Source organism: Pseudopodoces humilis, chromosome 2 (assembly GCF_049639895.1).
Source record: "Pseudopodoces humilis isolate 2021_Gansu_Grassland_sample_001 chromosome 2, ASM4963989v1, whole genome shotgun sequence".
NCBI classification, from domain to species: Eukaryota; Metazoa; Chordata; class Aves; order Passeriformes; family Paridae; genus Pseudopodoces; species Pseudopodoces humilis.
In genome coordinates, this window is record NC_142201.1 from 16,856,607 (window position 1) to 16,878,689 (window position 22,083).

The 22,083-nt window shown below is 43.6% G+C and overlaps 1 protein-coding gene across 1 annotated transcript; it reads left to right on the forward strand.

Annotated features, from left to right (window-relative positions):
- The first annotated feature begins 6,586 nt into the window (after positions 1 to 6,586).
- ASB9 (ankyrin repeat and SOCS box containing 9) lies at positions 6,587 to 21,815 on the forward strand. Its single transcript, XM_005516649.3, has 8 exons — positions 6,587 to 6,915; positions 11,458 to 11,537; positions 12,720 to 12,827; positions 13,635 to 13,785; positions 14,363 to 14,497; positions 15,817 to 16,008; positions 19,064 to 19,230; positions 20,362 to 21,815. The coding sequence occupies exons 1-7, from the start codon at positions 6,822 to 6,824 to the stop codon at positions 19,186 to 19,188; spliced, it is 885 nt and encodes a 294-aa protein (XP_005516706.1). The 5' UTR covers positions 6,587 to 6,821; the 3' UTR covers positions 19,189 to 19,230; positions 20,362 to 21,815.
- The last annotated feature ends 268 nt before the right edge of the window (positions 21,816 to 22,083 follow it).

A 22,083-nucleotide genomic window follows, 5' to 3' on the forward strand; every position in this document is an offset into this window, starting at 1 on the left:
GCAGCTGTGTGGAGAACTGGCCCCTCCAAGCAGTCTGAGAGGATGTGTGGGTTCTGACGGTGCAGAAATGTGTGAGTCTGGCCCTCACTGCCTCCCTGCAGCCCGGCCAGGCAAGAGCTGGCTGCAGAGCTTTCCCTGCACCCACCAAAGGGCTGCTGGGCTCCTAGGGAGGCTCTGTCACTCCTGGTTTGTGACATGGAGGGAGCTGGAGTGGCCAGGTGAGGTGCAGCCCTGGGGGAGGTTACCTACAGCCTGCTGTGCACCAGAGATGTCCCACAGCTCGTGGAAGGGGAGGGTCAGGCAGCCCTGCTGAACATTTCCATCTTTATGCCTCAGGTAAGCCCTGCACTCTACATCAGTTTCCAGAGGAGGTTCTCCTTCTCCAGCAACATCAGATATTCAGATGAGTGGCCAAGCTGGATACAGTACTAAAACTGGTATACTTGTCACTGCACTCAGCTCATAATCCTTTAGGAAGGGAAACTTAGTTTTACAACATCAGCATTGTGAATCAGCATCCGTTGGCTGTTTCAGAGGATTTCCAGCCCCATGTAAAACAAAAGCCAAGCTGTGCTCAGGGACAGCAAAGGAAACCTACCAAGGCACACTACTGCTGTAGCTGGCTGCTTACTGCAGCCTCAACTTTGCATTTTCAACACAGAAAATGTGGGTAGCTCCTGATCCAAGCAGCTAATCTGCCCAACACCAGGCGAGTGGATTTCTTAGAACTGGAGCTAATGTTTGGAACAGTTCATATCCCATGGGTTCGACTATTCTATGCACCCTCTTCTCCACTTGCACCAAATGCCATCTTCCAGGAGCAGGACAGGGAGACAAGGATGTTGTTCAGGGGAGATGAGTAATTTCACCCACCTTAGTAATTTGCTAACAATCCTTACCAAAAGAAAATGGAAGCGCCTGCTATGCCTGGGATGCTGGAGGGAACAGACCCAGGTGCAGGGTCTGGGGACATTTTCTTTGGCTGCCATTATTTCTCATGCAGGTTGAGCTGGCAGTGTTGCTTGCTGAAGCCCATTTTTAGATGCCAACAGAAGTTCCAGTTCTGGATGAGTGTTTGGGAGACCATGGGGTATCTTTTGTGTAAGTCCACCAACTGCATTTTGTAGAAGTCATAAGGTGTTGGCAGCTTTCCCCAAGGGGAGCTCCTGGGAGAACATGCTGTAAGAACAGCTGGAACGTGCTGGCTGTTCCCATCACATGCAGAAGTGTGAAAAGATGTGCCACACAAGGCAAATTTCTAGAGGGGAGCTCCAAGGTCTGGAAAGAAGCCTGTGAGTGTGTGTGGAAGAGCTTATTGAAATGCAATATGCTCAAAAAGCAGTGAACATCTAACCCCAGTGAGACTGGGAAGAGAAGCACCAGGGCAGAGGAGACTCTTCAGTAGATACCACCATCCCATGACCCTTTTTTCACCATTCCATCTGCCTTTCCAACTCCTTAGCTGTTACTGTTGTTGCCTCCTGGTACTCATAAGGAGTGGGAAGAGACAGAAACTAGGAAAAGGCATGGAAAGTTGTTCTGTTTGGGAAGACCCACCATGCATGGGACCTGCCATGTGAGGGCTGCTTAGCAGGGCCAACCCAGCTGGCCTCTGTGGCTCTGAGCTTGTCTGTGCTACATTTGGGTTTTCTCCACACTGGTCTAACCACTGGGATTAGTGGAAAAGTCTATTTTATTTTTTTTTTTTTTAATGCAAAGTTTCTGACAAAATTAATATCTTTGAAGAAGTAATTTTGCTTTCTTCAGAAATGGCTATTTTACACTGGAAAGTCTGGGAACCAAAAAGATTTTCCAGCAAACCAAAGAATTCCTACTGTTTTTCCAAATTAATAATGAACAGTTAGAAAAGGGGAAGAAAGAAATTGAAATCTGCTCTATGCCTGGATTTGGGTTTCACTTAAAAGTTGGTGTTGGACAAGACTACCTTGCAGTTTGCCATATGCTGGAAGTCTGTGCTAAAAAACCAGCACAGCTCTCGAGGACTGGGTTGACACTTTTGCTGTTGTTACACCTACTGTCTGCTCGCTGGTGTGTACTTGTCACATGAGATGTTTCACCACACTATTCACCTGGCAACCAGGATGTGTTTGATGCTTTGTTCAGGTTTTGTTTGTTTTGAATTAGAGTCTCTCTTGCTAAATAAATCTGCCATCCTGCAGAAGGGGACAGTTTCTTGCAGAAGTCTGTCTGAAGCCCAGCCAGGATGATGGGATGTTTGCAGAGGGAGGTTTCTGTGAGGGTGAGAGGAAGGAAAATGAAAACATTTAATGTCAGAAAAACTGTAAAAGAAGGAAAGCCTTTAGAGGAGAGACTTGATTTGAGGAAAGGAAATTAGGGATACAAGAACCGGACAGTATTACTAATTTCTCCAAAGGAGAACTTCTCCACTTTGTGTCAGCTCAAGGATTTCACAGCAGATTTCCAAAGGAAACCCAGGTATCTCTGGAAATGACGCCAGTGCTTTAGTACTCCCGTGGGCAAGCTCTGGCAGATTTGACTGCTGTGATTTAAAACATGGCTGTCCCAGATGTTTGCCTTGCTTGCTGACTGGAAATTATTGCCTTAGAGTAGGATGTGGCATGTGCTAGGGTCTCAGGACTTGAGTTTGCAGGCTGGAGAAGAAAACTGCTTTTACAGGTATTTGAGCTGACACAATGGACCATGTACTGAGACACTTGTGGCATCAGTTTGTGGCCAGCTCTGCGCTCCCTCGTACAGGATATTCTCTGCTGAGAGTCGGGAGCCAGGCAGGGAGCGACAGCTTGGATCAGTGCAGACAAACCTGTCTGAACTGTCCATCAAAACCCTGCTCTCTGAGACACAGGCACACCAAAGCTGGGGCTCTGTGCTTCAGGCATTGGGCAGTGCTGGCCTTTGTCAGGACAGAAGATGTTTCACCCTGATCTGCAGCACCCAGAGGCTGTGCAGGACAAGGCACATGACAACTGGGACCCTTGGCTGTCAATTCAGCCATGTTTTAAAGTGGTTTTCAGCTGTTTACACATCCACACCTAATTCTGTGCTCATGATTTAGGGATCCCTGTTACAATTGGTGAAGACTGACTCTAAAATTCCCATATGTGTTCCCCCAGAGTAGATATTTAAAGTAGGTGAGGAAAATCATGGTTTGAAAATGCCTATATTTCTGCATTAGTGCCACAGAAAATGTAGGATTTCTCACCCAGATTCTGAAGTCAAATTGAACAAATCTTATGTTTTGTGTCCAATTTTCTGATCATTTTCTGTAATTCTGTGGTTTGCATCCTCAGAAACCAATGCTGAATTTTCATACCATGACAGATTTACCAGAAGTGCATTTTCACTTTTGTAGCAATATTTGTGCTAATAATAATAAAGTTTTAATACAAGTTATCTGCACAGTTTAAAAATCTGATTTGCAAGTGGAAGAAAAAAAAGAACCAAGATAGTAGATCAGTCCACTGAATTACAAAAAAGTTAGATATTTTAAGAAGAAAAAGAAAGATTCCTTTTATAAGACATGCCGTAAACAGAAGAAAAGTAATATTAAGTGTTGTAGATTCCACTTTACTCTGCACTTCTATGGCTGCACTTGAATAAGGACTAAGTAATTTCTGTAGCTAGGCCTGTTTATGTAGAACTTGGGGGTGTATTTGCTATTTAAGTGGAGAATAGTATTTTAATACTTAAAAGGTCTGGTGTGTCTCTGTGCTATGTAAGCTGTTTCTAATCTGTATTTGAAGTTCTGTGCTGTTTATCTTGAGATCCAGGTTGATGTTAAAACATGTTCCCTTTTTACTGGAGAATTTACTGCTTGCTTCCAAAAAAGATCAGCAACAAAGGAGATTAAATAAATCAAAGCCTTCTTGCATATTCCAGCTCTCAGCAAGGCTGAGAGCAACCTATAGGAATCCCCTGTTTTTGGGATGTGTTTTTTGTGGAGTTTAATATAGCTCGATGATGCCATTCACATCAAAATGATGCTTAAGAAGTGAGTGGCTGTAGATGGTAAAATAATATTATGGTGAACACCAGGCCAAAGCCACACTGCCTCGGCGGGTATGTCTGAATTACTAGCTAAAGCAGGACCTCAGCAGATAATTTATGCCCATCAAACTCAGGATCCATATGTTTTCTAGCTACTCTCTGCTGTAATCTGGCTGCATATCACATAAGAGCATCTTAAATGTTGATTAAATGTTAACTCAGAGGAGCACAGTTGTCATGACAGACTGGATTGGGTTGGAAAGGACCTTAAGGTTCACATAGTCCCAAGCCCTGCCATGTGCAGGGATGCCACTCTTTAGCTCAGGTTTTTCAGAGTACTATCTAATCTGGCCTTGAACACTTCCAGGGATGGGGCACTCACAGCCTCACAAGTCTCCGAGTAAAGAATTTCTTCCTAACATCTGATCTGAATCAGCCCTCTTTCAATCTAAACCCACTGACATCTGGCCTAGCACTATCTGCCCATATAAAAAGTCCCTTTCCCTCCTTTTTATAAGCACCTTAAAGTACTGGAAGGCCACAGTAAGGCCTCCCCAAAGCCTCCTCTTCTCCAGGCTGACCAACTCCAGCTCTCTCAGCTTCTCTTCATGGGAGAGGTGCTTCAGCTCTCTGACCATCTTTGTGGTCCTTCTTTGGACCTGCTCTATCAAGTCTGTGTTTTTGTGGTGCTGAGGACCCCAGAGCTGGATGAAGCACTCCTGGGGGGTCTCATGAGAGCAAAGTAGGGTGGGAGAATCCCCTCCCTCAACCTGCTGGCTACGCTGCTTTTGATGCAGCCCAGGGTGCCATGGGCCTTCTGGGCCACAAGCGCACACTTTTGGGTCATATCCATCTTTTCATAACCAGGAACTCCCAAGTCCTTCTCTGCAGGGCTGCTCTCAGTGATTTCTTCTCACAGTCCTGTATTCAAGTCTGGGTTTGCCCTGACCCGGGTGCAGCACCTTGCACTGGGACTTGTTGAACCTCATGAGGTTCCTGCAGGCCCAACCCTCGAGCTTGTCCAGGGCCCCAGCGATTGCATCCTGTCCTTAAGGAGTGTCAACTGTCAATTCATGTCATCTGCAAACTTCTTGAGGCACTCGATCTTGCCGGTCATTGCTGCATTTATCTTCTTGGTCATCAGAGAATATGACAACACAGCTCTGAGCTTGCACACTTGGATGCATACATTGATTCCTTTCAGTGGTGGAATTGTTGACATGGTTGTTAATACTAGGTCTGCTAGAGATATGATAATACACAAGATGGGGTAACCTAACCTCTAAACTCAAGCAACACTAAGGAAGAAAAATTGTTTTTCCATTCCTTTTACATGTCAATCCTCAAAAACAATGCCTACTCCACTTTCTCTGTTTACACATTCTTCCCACAACAGTTTTAGTGTGGAAATGGCTAAGACACAAATGTAATTTCCAATCAGATCAAAGTGTCAGCTTGCATCCAGCATGGGAGGCCATGCTGCATTCAGCAGGGAGAACCATGGAAAGGGCTGGCCTTGTCCTCACCTGTGCCCAGGCTGCTGTCACAGATTCCTGCTGTCAAGGTTTGTGGATGATGTTCAGCTGCTGTTTGCATCTTTTAATACAAATTATTATTTTTAAAAATACGGACAAAGAAACTCTAAATATGATTCCAGATCTCTTGCAAACATTACTGAGAGAAATATTAAAATCAAGTTTCTTAGGCTCAGCTAAGTTAGGATCAGAATTAGACTAGTATTAACAACTTTAAATCCCCAAATACACAAATACAAATTTTGCTCTAGTAGCCATACAGAAAAAAAACCAAAAAACCAAACGGAAAACATTACATGGTTTAGAATTCGCATGGAAATTCTGCCTCCTTGCACTTGTACACAAATATTCAGCGACAGAAAAAGGATTTTGTGCTTGTAAATGGCACTAAATTGGGAAGCAAAACAGACACAGCAGAGAAATGAGGCAGAGGTCCTCCTGAAACAAGGATGACTTTATTTTTTATTTATTTTTTATTTATTTTATTTTATTTTATTTTATTTTATTTTACTATTTATTTATGATGTTTGATTTGTGATGGTTTGTTTAGGCTGAGAAATTGCTTACAAATAAAAGGACGCAGCTTTGGCACAAAGTTGCTGGTGTGATTGTGACTCGGTGAACTCAGCTGAAGAGGGTGAAGGGACGAAATCCCCGCTGCAGCCTCCTCTCTCCGCGCTCGGCTGGGATGCAGCTCGGGCTCCGCGGGATGAGGCTCGGGATGCAGCTCGGGGTCCGCGGGATGAGGCTCGGGATGCAGCTCGGGCTCCGCGGGACCGGCAGCAGCGCACCCGCTCCGCCCTGGCCCCCGCCCGGCTCCGCACGGCGCGCAGCCAAGGAGCCGCAAAGCCCTGCCCTGCTGCCCGTGGCTCTCTGCGGGTCCCCTGCAGCCAGAGTTTGCCCAACTAGTTGAACTGGCTCTTTTTTTTTTTTTTTTTTTTTTTTTTTTGGCAAACTAAGAATTTCCTTCCTGATAAAAATGAACGGCGGGCGCCCCGATTGGGCGTCGCGTTGGAGAGGATGTGACATCAGGCACATCTCTCGCTGGGCTGGATGGCCGGCTGCCGAGCAGGGCAGCCCGGGGGCTGTTCTGTTAAATGCCACCCCCGGTGCTGGAGTTTGTGCACAGAGAGCTGCCGGCACCGTGTCCCGGGCTCTGCCTGCTCTGCTCGGCTCATGCGTGCGCAGGCTGCTCCAGAGAGCGCTCCGGCCGCTGGGGGCTCCGCGGGGACCATGGAATTTGAACTCTGGAAACCAACCACAAAGTGAAAAAACAGCGCTTGGGCAGACAGAGCTGAGATGGATGATGAGAGAACAAATCAAAATGCCAGCAAATTGCAAGGAGCTGGAGGCCAGGCATGTGCAGCGTCTCCATCAAACCCGCTGATGAGGGGTAAGTGACGCTCCTGCCTGGCCAGGAGCCCCAGCTGTGCCGGAGGCAGCGAGGGACAGGCTGCGGTGGCTCCCTGTGCCCTGATTCGGGACAGGTCCTCGGTCCGTCCCTCTAAACACCCCCATGACTTTGTACTTCTGAGGGGATTTAAAAAAAGTTATTTCTGTTTGATACTGAAATTTTTATCGTTTTTCTTTTGTGTCATAGAAAAGAGTGGTTGATTTTGTAGTACGTTTTATGCAAGCAGAAATAAGTGGACCTCAGCATACTGAAAAATAAGTTTGACTTAAATGAGTGCCAGCAGAAAGCTCAGCACTGGCTCTTTTTATTTTTCTCCTTTTTCTTTTTCTTTTTCCTTTTTTTTTTTTCTTTTTCCTTTTTTTTTTCTTTTTTCTTTTCCTTTTTTTTCTTTTTCTTTCTTTTTCTTCTTCTTTCTTTTCATTCCCTTCTTTCTTTCTTTCTTTCATCCTTTCTTTTGACTATTTTAATTTTTGTTTTTCTTTTTTGTCTTCTCTTTCTTCTTTTTTTTTCTTTTTCCTTTATCTTTTATCCTTTCCCCTGCACTTTAAGATGAACAGACCTGAGTGTTGTTTGAGCCTACTGGGTTCTTCTGCAATGGCATTGTTGTGACCAATGCTGTTGTGGGCACATAATAGTGAGCAGTTACGCAGACAAATAGCCTCACTCTGTTCATTGCTTTATGTCTGGCCCAGAGCCATTGAAAACATGACATGGTAAAAAAAGACAAGTAATTTAACTTCATATCCTTAGCTGGACGTGTTCCATGTAGCTCTGTTTCTGTGAAGTTGCTCCTTCATCTAATGGCGAGTGCAGAGAGAATGAGGTAAATTCAGAAAACGTGACTTTATGCTGTTCTTGCGCCTTTCCTGGGCTGTTCAGGATGTTTCCATTAATACCAAAATGAAAATTAAGACCATAAAACCAAAATGCAAGGCTGACCAGTCTATCTGCAGTGTAGTCTGCCTGTCCTCGTGTGTGTCACGTATGTACAGCCTGAGGCTGGGGTGAGAGGGAAGGCAGAGATGTTATTAACAGTGTGAACCAGTCCACGCTGGAGATGAGCTCCAGCAAAATAGAGGGTGGAAGGAGGGAATCCCACATGGCACAGTGCTGGGCACAGATCATTTGGTCCTTTGAAAATCAAAGTTCAGTCCATTCCTTTTGTGTCTGCCTGTTCCTTAGTAGAGTCACTAAGCTCTTCTGGCAGTTTCCAGCGGCAATGTATTTGGCTCAGGCTGTGTATATCACAAACTTTAAGGGGCAGCCTTTGACTATGAAAAATACCATTTGTAATCTGTTCTATATAATGCCTTGGGATTTTTTATCTGCAAATATGAATGCAAGGGCATACCTTCACTGGAAGGACTTCAGAGCCCCTTTCAAGCTGCACTGTGCGTGAGAGGCACAGAAGGAAACCAGCCTGGGGACAGGCATGGAGGATGCAATGCCCTCACATGGTCAGAGGTTGGAAAAAGTTGCTTCAGCCACAAAAACCAGTGCTCTAGAAAGGTCCTGTAAGAGCTCTGTTGTGCAAGGGAGCAGTCAAAATTTGCGTGTGTGCATGGTTGTTGCTATAAGGCTCCCTCTGTGTACACCACCCTGCCAGTGTCACGTGCCTGAGTGATGGCAATGCAATCAAATATGACCAGAGGTTTAATGGAACCTCTGGGCTGGCTGGAGTCTTCTGCAGTGGAAGGGGAGCTAAGTGACCCAAAGCCACTGAAAGCCAGTGGGGTTTGGATGTCTAGATGCTGAACTGCTGGGGTCTGACTCTACCTCCCTGTGGACTAAGGTGTGGGTAAATTTCAAATTTGGACAAATTATCTTGTTTCTTTGTGAAAGAGCAGTTGTACATATTTTTGACAATCAGGAATCCTTGTTGCAGTGGTGGTACATACAATGAACACAGCTGTGTCCCCTACATACGCCAGCCTTGCTACTTCACGTGCAGCTCTGGTGGGCAGAGTGTTTTGAGTACTTTCATGAATGTCACTAGTTCAGGAATTTGAAAGCCTGTGGTCAGCTGGAACTCACATTTTCTTAGGCCTTAATCAAATACAATACAGATCTTTTATATTCTGACAGTGTGCCTCCTGGCAGTGAGGGCAATGCGACATGGAAACCCACTGCAGCATTTCTCCTCTTCCAGGCAAGAAACACGAGTTCCAGCCTGGAGCAGGCAGAAAATAGAGATACTGTTATTTGCCAGAAGATGATGCCCTGGGTCAAGAAACTTGGGAAATTTGCCATCCCTTCAAGGAGGCTTGTCTCCCTGACATTGCTTCAGGTTAGAGGTGTTTGCTGCAGATGGAGATAGGGCAGGAAAGACATCAGCCTGGGGCTGTGCAGTTCATGGCAGCAGATCTGGAGTTATGCCATCACAATTAGTCATCAGTCAGGCCTTGAATACCACTCTTCCAAAAGTATCCAAAGCTGGTGTGATGGTCTCCACAGGGCTCCACAGGACTCCAGTTCCTCCTGGGATAAAACTCTCAGTTTCTCTGTTACAGAACTCGCAGATAAATCATGTCTTAGCACATATCTCTATTATTTTTCACTGACATTTATTTTTGATGCTTATATGGTCAATCTTTTTACTCATTTTTAAGACTTGTAAAATTGCAAGCTAATGGCCAGTCCACAGATGGCTGGTCTGGCTTTTTGTAGAGTTTCAGTAGAAACCTGTCTTTTCTCAAGCAAGGACTGAATGGATAAAATCTGCACATGGATATGTCCTTCTTAGTAACCAGAATTCTGACATGATGATATTACAAGTTGGTACAATGCACAGGTACAGGCACAAATGGCTGCCAGTATTTGTGTGGCCAAAAAGAAGTTCAAGTTGCAGCTCAAAAAACTTGTACTTGCATTGAGATTTTTCGAATTTCTGTAAACACATTTCCCTTACAACTCATGCAATTTAGGCAATAGCATTAGTTTTCAAATGAGGAGAAGCTTTTTGCATACCCTGGAAACACAACTGACTGTAATACAGGCAGGATCAGCAAGAACAACAGCATAGTCAGATAAGAATCAATTTGACACACATCACAGGGTAAAGCTGTTTTAATTCAGTTCAGTTAATAATTCTGTGCTTTAATAATTGTAGCCTAGTTTTTCTATCCATATAAACCAGAACTGCAGCTTCCAGAACTGGCTGTCCATTTGCTAAAGTGGAAGGATCTTTGGGAGCCTGATAAAACTGTGTAACTGTTGTGGGATGCAGCCCATGGAACATAGGAGGAGGCAGGCAGAGCTCAAATAATGCCAATAACAAAGAATACAAATTCCTTTAAAAGCTAGTTCATAGACTCAGAGCCAGGTTTTGGTTGGAATGGACTTTTAAGGGTTGTCTAGTCCAACACCCCTGCAATGAGCAGGAACATTTCCACCAGACCAGGTTGCTCAGAGTCCCATCCAACTTGACCTTGAATCTTTCCAGACATGGGACATCTACCACCTCTCTTGGCAGCCTGCTACATTATTTCACTACCTCATTTTAATGTCTGGTCTAAATATACCTTCTTTTCATTTAAAACCTTTATGATCATCAGTTTATGTGTAAACATTGTTTTAAAGAATTATAGTGGCTTATTAGGGTTTTTTGCTGAAGGCAGACTCCCCGCTATTAAGGATTCCATTCCATACATGTACTCTATTATAATTCCTGAGAACTTCAGTAACTCAGCAACTTGGTCACTGGAGTTTTCTCTGTAGTTAATGGTAGGAGAGTGGGACATCTCCAGAGAGCAGCAAAATGTCTTTTCACAGGAAGTTGTGGGAAGTGCCCTCTGTCAAGGCTTCCCTTCCTTCCCAGGGGGAACCTGGGACATTGACATAGAGCAGACACTGGGTTTTGAATGCTGGAACATACATATCCCAGAAGGATTATTGCTGTCAGTTGGCTCTGAGCCATAAAATCTGTAATACTGAAGATCTCCCTCTATTAATATTTGCACGGTATATACGTGCTGTACCTCACTTTGTGGTTTCAACAATGCAGAGAGCACAGCTATTACTTAAAATGCACCACTCACACCAGACACTGAAAACTGAAAGATGGAATCAACAAGCAGCACAATTTGCCTCCTTGTACTTTGGTCCCTTCTCCTGCCAAGTGTTGTTGATTCTAGTTCAGCTCGGAGCAGGGGTAAATGACTGATCAGCCAAAGCCTCTTCAAAACATATTCCTTTTGAGTTAATTGGTAAAATGTCATAAGTTTATGAAAAAAAAGGCCTTGGAAATAATTCAGCGAGAGGGACAAGCCCAGCCAGAGCCAGGTGATGTTCTGCAAATCCCTCTCCTGTCTTCTAAAGGGGAATGCAGCTGTGCAGTGCAAACATAGGATGAGTTAAAAATGCACCCAGAGAGAAGATATCCTCTTGTCTGTATCCCTCACAGCATCTGCTCCAAAGAAATCTTGGCAGCTCAAATAAAGTAGAAGGGAGGTCACACGGTTGGGGTAAAGTATGCTAGTGAAATAGAATTTTTAGCCTTTTTCCTGTCTTTTTTTTATACAGACTTTGTTTCAGACTGGTCTCCTTTACATGAGGCCTCTATCCATGGGCGTCTGCTTTCTCTGAAGAAGCTCATTGAACAGGTACCTCTCCACTGATTTCTTTTCAGGGTTTGTTCAGTGGATGAATTCAGTTTGTGCTTTACTGTGAAACTTCCAGGGTGAGACAGTTGTGTTAACCAGGCCACAGTGAAATCTGCATGCAACAGGGTTTTTTGGGTTTTTTTTCTACAATCAGTTCCTTGCCCAGCACAAACTTTGTGCACTAATTTGATAATGTACTGAACTGTCCTGTGCGATGAGTTGACTTTGGCAGAGGTAATGAGACCCTGATCACCGGGATCTCTGGATGGCTGAGGGCAGCTCCTCTGCAGCTCCTGTGTGTGCCTGTGAGCGGTTTTTGGTGCCCCAACTGAGGGCCAGCTCTGGACCCAGTCAGGGGTCTGGTTGAGGCTTCAGTTCAGTCACCCATACGTTTGTTTCTGAAGTGCCTGAGTGTATCCCAAGGCCCTGGTCCCACTCCAGAAGGTCAGGGACAGGTAGAAGTGATTTGTGAACCTTACCACTTTGTTTCTTCAAATCCCTGGGTTTAACCTGTGAAGGAGTTGATGGAAAGTGAAGGGGGATTGGAGACTCTTCCAGCTTAGTCTTCTGGAGCACCAAGACTGCTAGAAACAAAAGATCTTGTAGAATCCAAACAATGTTTCTGATGCATTTCTTTCCTTCAGTGGTTGTCTCCAGGCAAAGAGCAGAAAATACTTCAGGAGCATTTCAGGGTTCAACCCAGTCAAATAACGACAGACTCAGTGGGGAGAAGGTCAGAAGGCTTGAGCAGTGATAGAGAAAAGCAGCAGTCCTGGCCCTGCCAAGAGCTCTAGTAGCAACTTTTCATCATTTTCTTTTATTTCAGATTTTGCTATCTGCAGTGTAGTAGAAACCAAATCACGCTGAGTTCCTAACAGGATGTATTTTCCCACTGGACACTCCACTAAGCTTTCTGTGCTGGTTTTCAGTGTGCACAAGACATGACCTCAGGTACTCTGTGCCAGTATCCACTTCATCCAAAACATCACAGCCTCTTCATCCTCTTCATCCTTACTTTTTGAGGTGAATAGCTTCAGGCAGTTGAGGAAGGTCTAGTTACATAAAGCTTTTAAAGAAGGGTTGTTTTTTTTTTTGTGGGTTTTGTTTTTTTTTTTTTATTGCTGGTTTTTGTATGGGGGTTTTAGTAGCTGTTTGTAATGATATTTTCCATTATCTTATCAGGGGAATGATGTCAATCTTGTTACAGCAGACCAGGTGTCTCCCCTCCATGAAGCCTGCCTAGGAGGTCATGCTGCCTGTGCCAGTGTCCTGTTAAAACATGGTGCTCTGGTGAGTACGTGATGGACACACCACTGTCTCTAGTTTCAGTATGTTGTATTACCACCCTTTAGCGGTACGTGATGGCAGAGTATCTCTGTGATTTATATTCTGTACTTAGCTCTGCTTAAAGTACTTATGAAATGCATGTCCTTAAAAACGATCCAAAAAAGCACAGATATAAGAAGCAGTTATTATTGTTCTTTAGATGAGGATGAAATGTTCTCATCTTTCACAAGAACAAGGGTAAGTTCATCTTGCAAAGTGTTTATTATCCTGCAGAAGCTAAGGGTGTTTTTTATGCACACATTAATCTTGTTGGTATCAATATTCAGAGTCTTAAGTAGAGGCACAGGAATGTTGGGATCAGTTGACAATAAAATGGGAAAGAAATGGAAACAAGTTGCAAATAAAATGGTGAAATGGTGTCTCATGGCCACTACTTTCAAGCTAATGGCAAAATTATAATGAATAAGAAAATTGATTCATACGTACATTACCTTACCAGTAAAAAACCCTTCCCATTTAAAATTTAAAATTTAAAAAAAAAAAAAAAAAAAAAAAAAGGAAAAGCTGCACACATTCAGCCAAAAATAGACTGTTTCAGGAGAGGGCTATGGGATGGTGTGTTTCAGCTAAGATAACTGAGAAATGGTCATACTTTTAGCTTGGTAGCTCCTGAGAGACCCTGGAGTGGCCCTGATGATTTATAAAAATTATCAAAAACCCTATATTCTGCTGAGAAACTGGTTAGTTGTCATCAATTCTGAAATACTGAGGAGATAAAAACACTTGCCGGATTGTGTTATTTTCCCCCAGGTGAATGGAGTCACTCTTGACTGGCACACACCGTTGTTCAACACATGTGTCAGTGGCAGTGTGGCATGCTTGAATTTACTGCTGGAGCATGGAGCCAGCCTGCAGCCTCCCTGTGACCTGGCATCCCCCATCCACGAGGCTGCTAAGAGAGGTAACCCCACAGGCGTCAGCCCTCCCTTCCATGCTACTAGCAGCATGCTGCAGTGGAGGAGAGAGATAAAGAAGATAATTTTCTTGCTTTGGGTCATGTAAAATGCCTTGCTAATTGGTCTCATCATGAGGGGTGCAGTTCTTCCCACCCCTGTTGCTCATCAAGGGCAGGTCAGCTCAGCTGTCAGATCCTCTGAGTTCACATGGTGACACCTGGAAGGGAATGCATTGTTCAAGTCAGCTGCCTGCAGTGTGGACATTTGAGGGAGACATCTGGCTATCTTCAAAAGGAATGGAGAGAAACATGGAGTGATTCATCTCATCTTCAGTAGACATCTGAAATGAGTCAGATAAAATGTGAGGGCTTTAGCCTGTGAGGCTTTAGCCTGTTTTGCTAAACGTGGCTTTTCAGCTTCTGTTTTGCTGACTGGATCCATTGGAGTGAATGAAAGTATTACACTACCACCTCTTGACAAAACTTTGAATCTTTGCCAAACTACAGTGCTGCAACAGGGAATTTGCTGGAAAAAAAAAAGGCCTGATCTCTGTGAGTTGACTCTTTCTTTATCCCTTTTAAGGTCATGTGCAGTGTGTCGAGCTCCTTGCATCCCGTGGGGTAAATATAGATCACAACATCAAGCACCTGGGTACTCCTCTTTATGTAGCGTGTGAGAACCAGCAACTGAACTGTGCCAGGAAGCTGCTTGAGTCAGGTAAAAACAAAAATAAAGAATGGTGTACTTCTGTTTCCTGCAACATCTATCTCTGGATTATCTTTGTGTTTTGGGACCAGGTGATGTGCCATTCCTAATAGCAGCCCTGGTTAAATGTGGGAGATCAGGCTCTTCTTGACCCAGGAGTTCAGCTTGGTAGCTCCCAACAAAATGATGGGTGATCCTGGATTTCACATGGCTGATTGTGCCTGAAACAAGCTTTCCTTTCCAGTGTCTATGCATGTGATGCTGCAGTTATTTGAAGTGGATAGGAATAAATTAAATTTTTAAAATTTTTTTTACTCCTCTTTACCCAAAACAACTGACTCAGCCACTTTTACATCGTATTTCTGCAAACATATTTTAATTTCCAATGAGTTCATGAAAGGTTTGCGACATTAACAACACAGAAGAAGGTTCAGCACTATATCTTTTGCATCACTCAAACCTAGCTGTAAGTCTATACGCTTGGCTAATTACACAAAATCATTTCTTGTTATCTACAGTAGTACAGGTCTTCTAGCTAAAGGGGTCATATAACCTGAAGTGGCCACAGAGCTGGTACAAAAATGATGCACCAACAAAGCTACTTTGGAAAAAACAAGCAAAAATCATATATAACACCTTTTAGGTAGGTCACTGTTTAGTATAATGACCTTTTTTGGGAAGAGGTCAAATACAAATTAATCTAAATATTAAATGGTTGAGAACTATTTTCTTTTTTCTGCTAATTTTTTTTCTGCTGGTTCCTTTATATGGGAATGTGTACTATAAAAACCTTCCAGTTTTGAATTAGTTTTGCAGCTCACCTTTCTTAGGCTGCTTTAGGAGGCATTAATCCAGGGTAATGAACGGGGGAACTGTCATCAGGGGTGCTTATTCCCTCTTCTACCAAGAACCTCTAGAGCTTTTCTATCCTCACATTTTTTCCCTAACAGATACTTTGGCATTTGGAAATCCCACTAGCTTAAGCCTCCAGTCCAGAGGAGTTGAAATCCTGTGTTTATTTTAAGGGATGGGAAGCAGAGGTGGGCCATAGGCATTTGTCTTGCTTCAGGATGTCCATGGGCTGGGCTGTGGGTGAAGGACTTCCTCATGCACCATTCCTCTGGGATCGTTTTCTTACTCACAGCCCCACTGCTCAGCCAGCGAGAGTTGTGCTTGTGCAAACTGTAGCCCCAAGCCCAGCATAAGGGAGTCCACCCCTGGCTGCATTTGTGTGTTGTTCAGACAAATAGCAGCTAGTGCAGTGAATGAAAACGGGCTACTGTTTAATCATTGCTCTTTGTCATTGTTCTTTGCCCTCTCTTACTGTTCAGGAGCAAATGTGAACAGCGGCAAGGGCCTGGACTCCCCTCTGCACACGGCTGCCAGGAATTGCAGTGTGGAGCTGGTGAAGCTGCTGATTGACTTTGGAGCAGATGTTTGGGTGAAGAACGCTGAAAACAAGAGGCCAGTGGAGCTGGTCCCACCTGGCTGCCCTGTGGGCCAGCTGTTCCTGCAGAGAGAAGGTGCCCCTTAGAACTTGTGTTAGGGAAAGCCCACACAGATGATTGCAGAAGGCTATGCTATTCCAGGCTGAAAGCACTAGAAAACTGGGAATAACTGAGCTTGCCTCCATTTGCTGACTTAAGGACATTGTTCAAGTGCCAGAATATAGTGGTGCACTAGCAGAGATAATGTAAAAAAAATAACCTTTCCTGAACCTCCAGATTTTGAATCTACTGCATCAGGAGGCAATCATACAGAGGTTGCCATATAATACAAAATAGAGTTGAGGGTGAATAAACAGGCAAAAGACTCCTTAGAAATTAATGGTAGCTTTTTTCATTACCTAAAACTTTGAATTTAGCGAGAATCTCTTGATTCCCTTGAGTCAGGTGAAGTGTGCTGACAAATGCAGGCAGCAAATCATCTCTGATGGGAATTGAGGCTGGGTAGTGAGGTTGAGGTTTGGGATCTCTGGCTATACAGTAGATGGTCAGGTTTGTACATCTCAGTGCAAATGCATAAATGGAGATTTGCAACCCCAAAAATTTTAATGTTTGTAATAGTAAAAAAAACTATATTGAAGAATTTGTTTTCTTATTCGTTGCCCTTTTATTCTTGGCTCAAACTTTACATGGATTCAAAAGTATCTTTAAAATGAAAGATTGCCTGATTTTTTTTTTGGACATTAAGGAAAATTGCACAGGAATGATATATGGAATTATATATTTATATTAATTTGTACACTAGACTTTCTCTAAAGACCAACTTTATGTCCTGAATAATAACAGCAGTATCAAACCATAAAATTAAATTTTAGGAAGAGTCCATTTTGTACATGTGAATTAAATAGTTCCAGGTAAATTTATTTTATTTTATTGATTATGAAATCTGTAATGAAGTATGGAGAGAAATGTTACTTATTATTATTGAGAGAAATTTAGAATAAGATTTCTAGTGTCTACTCATTTTTGTACTTGTCTTCTTCCTAAGGTTTTCTCATTCAGCCAGCAAGCTATATACGTTACTAAATAATCTGGATTTTCAGTGTTGTAAACAAATTGGTGATGGTAGGGTTCATACCAGTTACATGTTGATGAGATTGTTGCCATTGAAATATTCACACTCAGATAAAATTGGAATGACAAAATGATGAATCAGGCCCTGCTTAAAATAATAACGTGAAAGTAGCGTGGAAACACCTGTGCTGTGCATGTTACGCCTGAGCAGTGGATATTTGGTTTCCCAGCCTAATCTATGGCACACAGAGCAATGATCTGCTTGTCTTCCAGTCCCTGCTGCATTTGATTCCTGACTGCCATGGCACTGCATGTGTCCTATTTATTTGAGATAGAAAAACATTTCAGGAGCTGGCCTAGAAACACTGCTCAGGCTAAGCTGACAGCATGGGCAGCAAGGAACTTTTCTAAGCGAAATTCAGCAATCAAAATCAGAAACAATAAATGCCTGAAGGTAATTTTCCTGTGGAACAGTGTTTTTTCTGATGTTCTCCAACGTGTCCTTCTCTGCATGGGGTTGTGCCTGTGGACAGCAGATGTCTGTCTTCTTTGGCTGGCTGAACAATTGCAGTCTAGGAGTGGTGCAAAAGCTGCTCCCACGGCAGACCCCAGCTGCTGGAGCCCTGCAGCCCGTGGCCAGGCAGGCTGCAGGGAGTGTGTTTGGCCACCAGAGATGAGTTGGTGAGCATGTTGACCCAGTCAGCCTCCCAGGACCAGCCCAGAGCAGGTGTAGTGCATGTGGTGGTTCCCTTCCTAGAAGTTCACCGTGCTGCCTGGACCATCCCAATCCCTGGTTACATCTCAGGGACAGTCCTGTGTGTGGGTGGGAGAATTAGTGAATGCTCCAAAAATGTACTGTATTTTTAAAGAGTGTGCTTGTGTTTGCAAAATATTTTCCAGTGTAGTGTCACTGCTTGTGTTTTGATAAGTCTTTATGTTTTGGGTTTGGTTGTTTTTTCTTTTAATGGAAGCCTTTGTTTTTCAATGAGATGTTTGCAGGCACAGCATTTATCTTTGGGGTCAGAGTCAAGCACAAGTGCAGTGTGATACTGCAATACTTTAACTAGCTTGCCTTGTTTTCTACCCAAGAGCAGGGTAACAGCTCATGTGCTGGCTCCTAGCAGAAGGGTGTAGCCCTTTGCATGGCCCTTGTGATAGCACAGCAGCTTTCAGCCTTGCAGAGCTGCTGGAAGTGTGGTGTCCTGCACGAGGGAGGTCTCAAAAGCTGATCAAAGCTGCCACCTCACCACATTGTTGTTGTAGCATTCCTTCCTTCCCTCTGCTCTGCAGGAGGGAGGGCACCTAACCTGTCCCTTCCGAGCTCACTCACCTCCCCCTTGCTTTCTGCAGTGTCCCTTCTCATGTCCTCCCCACCCCCTGCATCCAGCCCCCTCGTTGGTGCCCATCTCCTTACCTGCCCTCCCACAGCCCCTGCCACCCTGCACACCCCTGTGCAAATGATGCTCTGGAGTGTTGAACGCTGACAGGTGCCACAGGTAAAACTTGATACAGGATCTTCCTCTTCCTGGAAAGGATAAGTGACCCAAACAAGTGTATAATGCTAATATACCTTGATTTTTTTGTAAAGTGACAAAGATTCTTCAACAGGGCTCCCATCTATCAATGTGGTTAACCTGGAAGGTTTAAATAAAGAGCTATATAGTGTTTCTTTTGCTTTGTGTTCGTCAGTGTTATGAAATATGCCTCCAGAAAGCAGTGGACTGAAAACTTTGATCTCACTGGAGGAGTTAGAGGAGGGAAGAGCTTTTAAAGTAGCATCAATCATCTCTTCTCAGACAGAACAAACATCTGTACTGCTTAAAAGGGAAAGGCTGATGCTGCTGATGCCAGCTGAGTAATGACAGAGTGACTAGGCATGGACTGGATTGCAGGTGGGCAGCTGTCCTTTGGGGGGTGCAGGTCTGACTTTTCACTGCTGTGTGTGAAAACCTGATGAGAGGTTGGTTACAGGAGGTGGGCTGCACAGTTGCTGTTTCAGGTTTATAGTCTTGGCATTATAAAGCCATGTGTGTAACCTCTTCCCTGGATCTTTCTCCAGGGCCACTGTCCTTGATGCAGCTGTGCCGCCTGTGCATCAGGAGGTGCTTTGGATACAAGCAGCATCAAAAAATAACTGGACTTCTCCTCCCAGATGAGCTGAAACATTTCCTTCTCCACATTTGAGCCTTTTCTTGTTCAAAACGGTGCCTTTAATAACACAGCAAGGTTTGTTGCCTTTTTTCATCACTAGTGTCACCAGTGTTTGCAATGATAGTTTATGGCAATTTTTGGTCACCAATAAAGCCTGGGACTGACCAGCTTGCTCAGTCTTCATTGCCATCACCCCCACCAAATCCTTTTGGAAGGAAACAATCCTGTGTGATTGCATGGTGAAGCTTGGAAATATGGTGTGAGAGCCCCCTTGAAAGCGCAGAAGATTACCGTAACATTTTAAAGTAGATCTCTTGATTCTCTGGCACAGTTCCAGAGGTCTTGTGGTTGACAACCCCTTACAAAGAAAACACATATCCCAGCCCAGCAGTAACAGCATTTCATGTAAACATCAGGCATACCAGGAGAGCTACAGAGAGCTTTCTCTAAGCAGTGCTCACGTGCCTGTCATCTGTGAGGGCTGTGCCCTCAGCACCACGAGTAAAGGGAGGGAACCCAACTGAACCCACTTGCCAAGCAAGGAAGGCCCTCAGGCAGAAGTTTTTTATTTTCTAAGAGTATCACAGAGTGGACAGATAAGCACCAATAAGCATTTCTGCCATAACAGCAAATAGGTCACTGCTGATGGCAGCTCCCTACTGTGCAATAATAGCAGGGCAAAAGTTTTTAATCATCCATTAAGGCAATTACTCCTGATACTTTGAGACATAGAAGAGCTACACTTCAGAACTACCCATTTTATCCTTGTAGCATGTTATTTTTTCAAAGACATGGGTTAAGAGGCTATCAGTAGTGGGCATTGAGGTATTTCCTGCCCTGAAAATTAGGTGGTATTTCCAAAGCATTTTTCAGTATGCATCAGAAAAACAACAGCTTCTATACCCCTTCTCCACCCAAGAAAATATTAAGAATGAGATACTATTTTTTTCTGGGATGGTTGCTACCTCATTCATAGCATTTTCCATGGGAGTGGTAATAATAATGCCTCTAATGTGTAGTCATAAAACAAACAATGAAATCGAAGTCCATTCCAAATTTTAAAAAACAGTGGACAATTACTGCCCCTGCTCAGTTGCTGAGCAGTTGGCTCAGTGCATGACGTATGTAGTTCTTATTCCAGTGAGGTCATAAGAACAAATATTTCCAGCTGAATGTTAACACTGGGTATTTTTCTTTCCCTTTCAGAAATGGGTCATGTTGACACCGAAGTGCAGTTCTGACCACTCTGCTCACTTGGCTGCTCCCCCTGGGGTATCAGCTGCCTGAATCTTGTAGGAGCAAGGATACCGAGACTCCAGCTCTTCTTCCCATTGCCCTGTTTCCTTTTGAGTTCTAAACCAAAGTGCATCTGTATCACCTGGGAGCAGCAGCAAGCCCAGTTCCCTGAGGGCCTTCCATGTCACCCTGAGCTGAAGAGGCAGCACACATTTGGGTGCTCCTGGAGATCCTTTTCCACTTTGCTGTGGAGACTCCGTAAGAGTGGGCTGGGAGTGCAAATGCTGGTGACATTGCTAACACCAGCAATGAGAGATACATTGTCCTCATCTCAGAAGTGGAGAGACTGCCAGCTTTCAAGTGTATGAAAGCTGATTTTGGTGTTTGCCAGTGTGCCAGTGGGAGCAGAGCCAGCCTGCCTTGTGCAAGTGGAGGAGAGATCAAATGCTGGTATTTGATGTAAATCACAGTTCAAGTCCTTGTCTGCACAACATGACTGCTGGCTATAGGTATCCAGTGTGATGATTCGGTTCCTTTGTGCTGACCAAACACAGCACAGTTCTCTTGGGTTTTTGGGACACCAAATTGTACCCTAATGGGACAAAACACTTATCTGACCCAGTTCATCACACATCTTTGAGCCTTGTAAAAAATAACTGGCTGGTTCAAAATGGCTTTCTATATTGTTGCCCTCATGCCCAGGAAGAAAAGGAGATACCTGTCTTCACAGAGGTTGAATAAAAGCAGGTATCTGGGATAGGAAAGGTATCTTCTTCTAAAATCAGTGTCTTAGTTAAGCTGAATCTGCATTGAACAGACAAGGAATGGACAATGAACCTGGTGCTTAACTTTTGGACATTAATGTGTGAAGAATCCCTGCTTTGGTGACAGAGTGGAAAGCTGGAGATCCAATCTCATTGTATTCTACATGATGAAACATTTTTGTACATACTATTTTTTCTTTTGCTTGTAGGCATCTTATTTTGTAACTTCAGCCAGTGGGTTTATATAGGAGTAATGATAATACCTGGAGAAAATTGCTCTGAGAACCAGGTGAGCGTGTTACTTCTAGTTTGCTTTCCTTATAAAAATTTTATGGTATGACTGTTTACTTGAATTTCTTTGCCCAGATGTAATTAGGATGAATTCTTTATGCTCAGCTTGTATCATCTCAGTGTGTTTACTTATTTATTTTCAAAAAAATTTTGTTCAACACTGGTGAATTACAGCTTTACGCATCAACACTTACCCAGTTATAAACTGTAGAAGTACAAGATGCAAACTGAATAAGCTCATTATAAGTGAGGTTTGGATTTTTTCCTATATTTGAAACCATTCAAACTGTAATGCAGGAGTTAAATGATTGTCAGAAATATATTTTATCAGATTCTTTCCTATTTTTATGTTAACAGTTTAATGGCAGTTAAGCCACAATTTTGTAGACTATTTTCTCAGAAATAAATAGTTCATACTCTTTTGCTTGTTTGTTTTCATTCAGTTTTGAAATGATAGCCCTAATTTTGTGGATTGACTGCTACTATGGGGTTTTGAATTCTAATTTCTTGTAATCCCACCTGCAGGCAGGTGGTGAACAGAATATTTCCTTCAAATAAAACTGTAGTAAAGATGAGACTAAAATGCAAATACTGTGCAAATCTTGCCTTTTGTTGATGCTTTAATATAGAGCTGGAC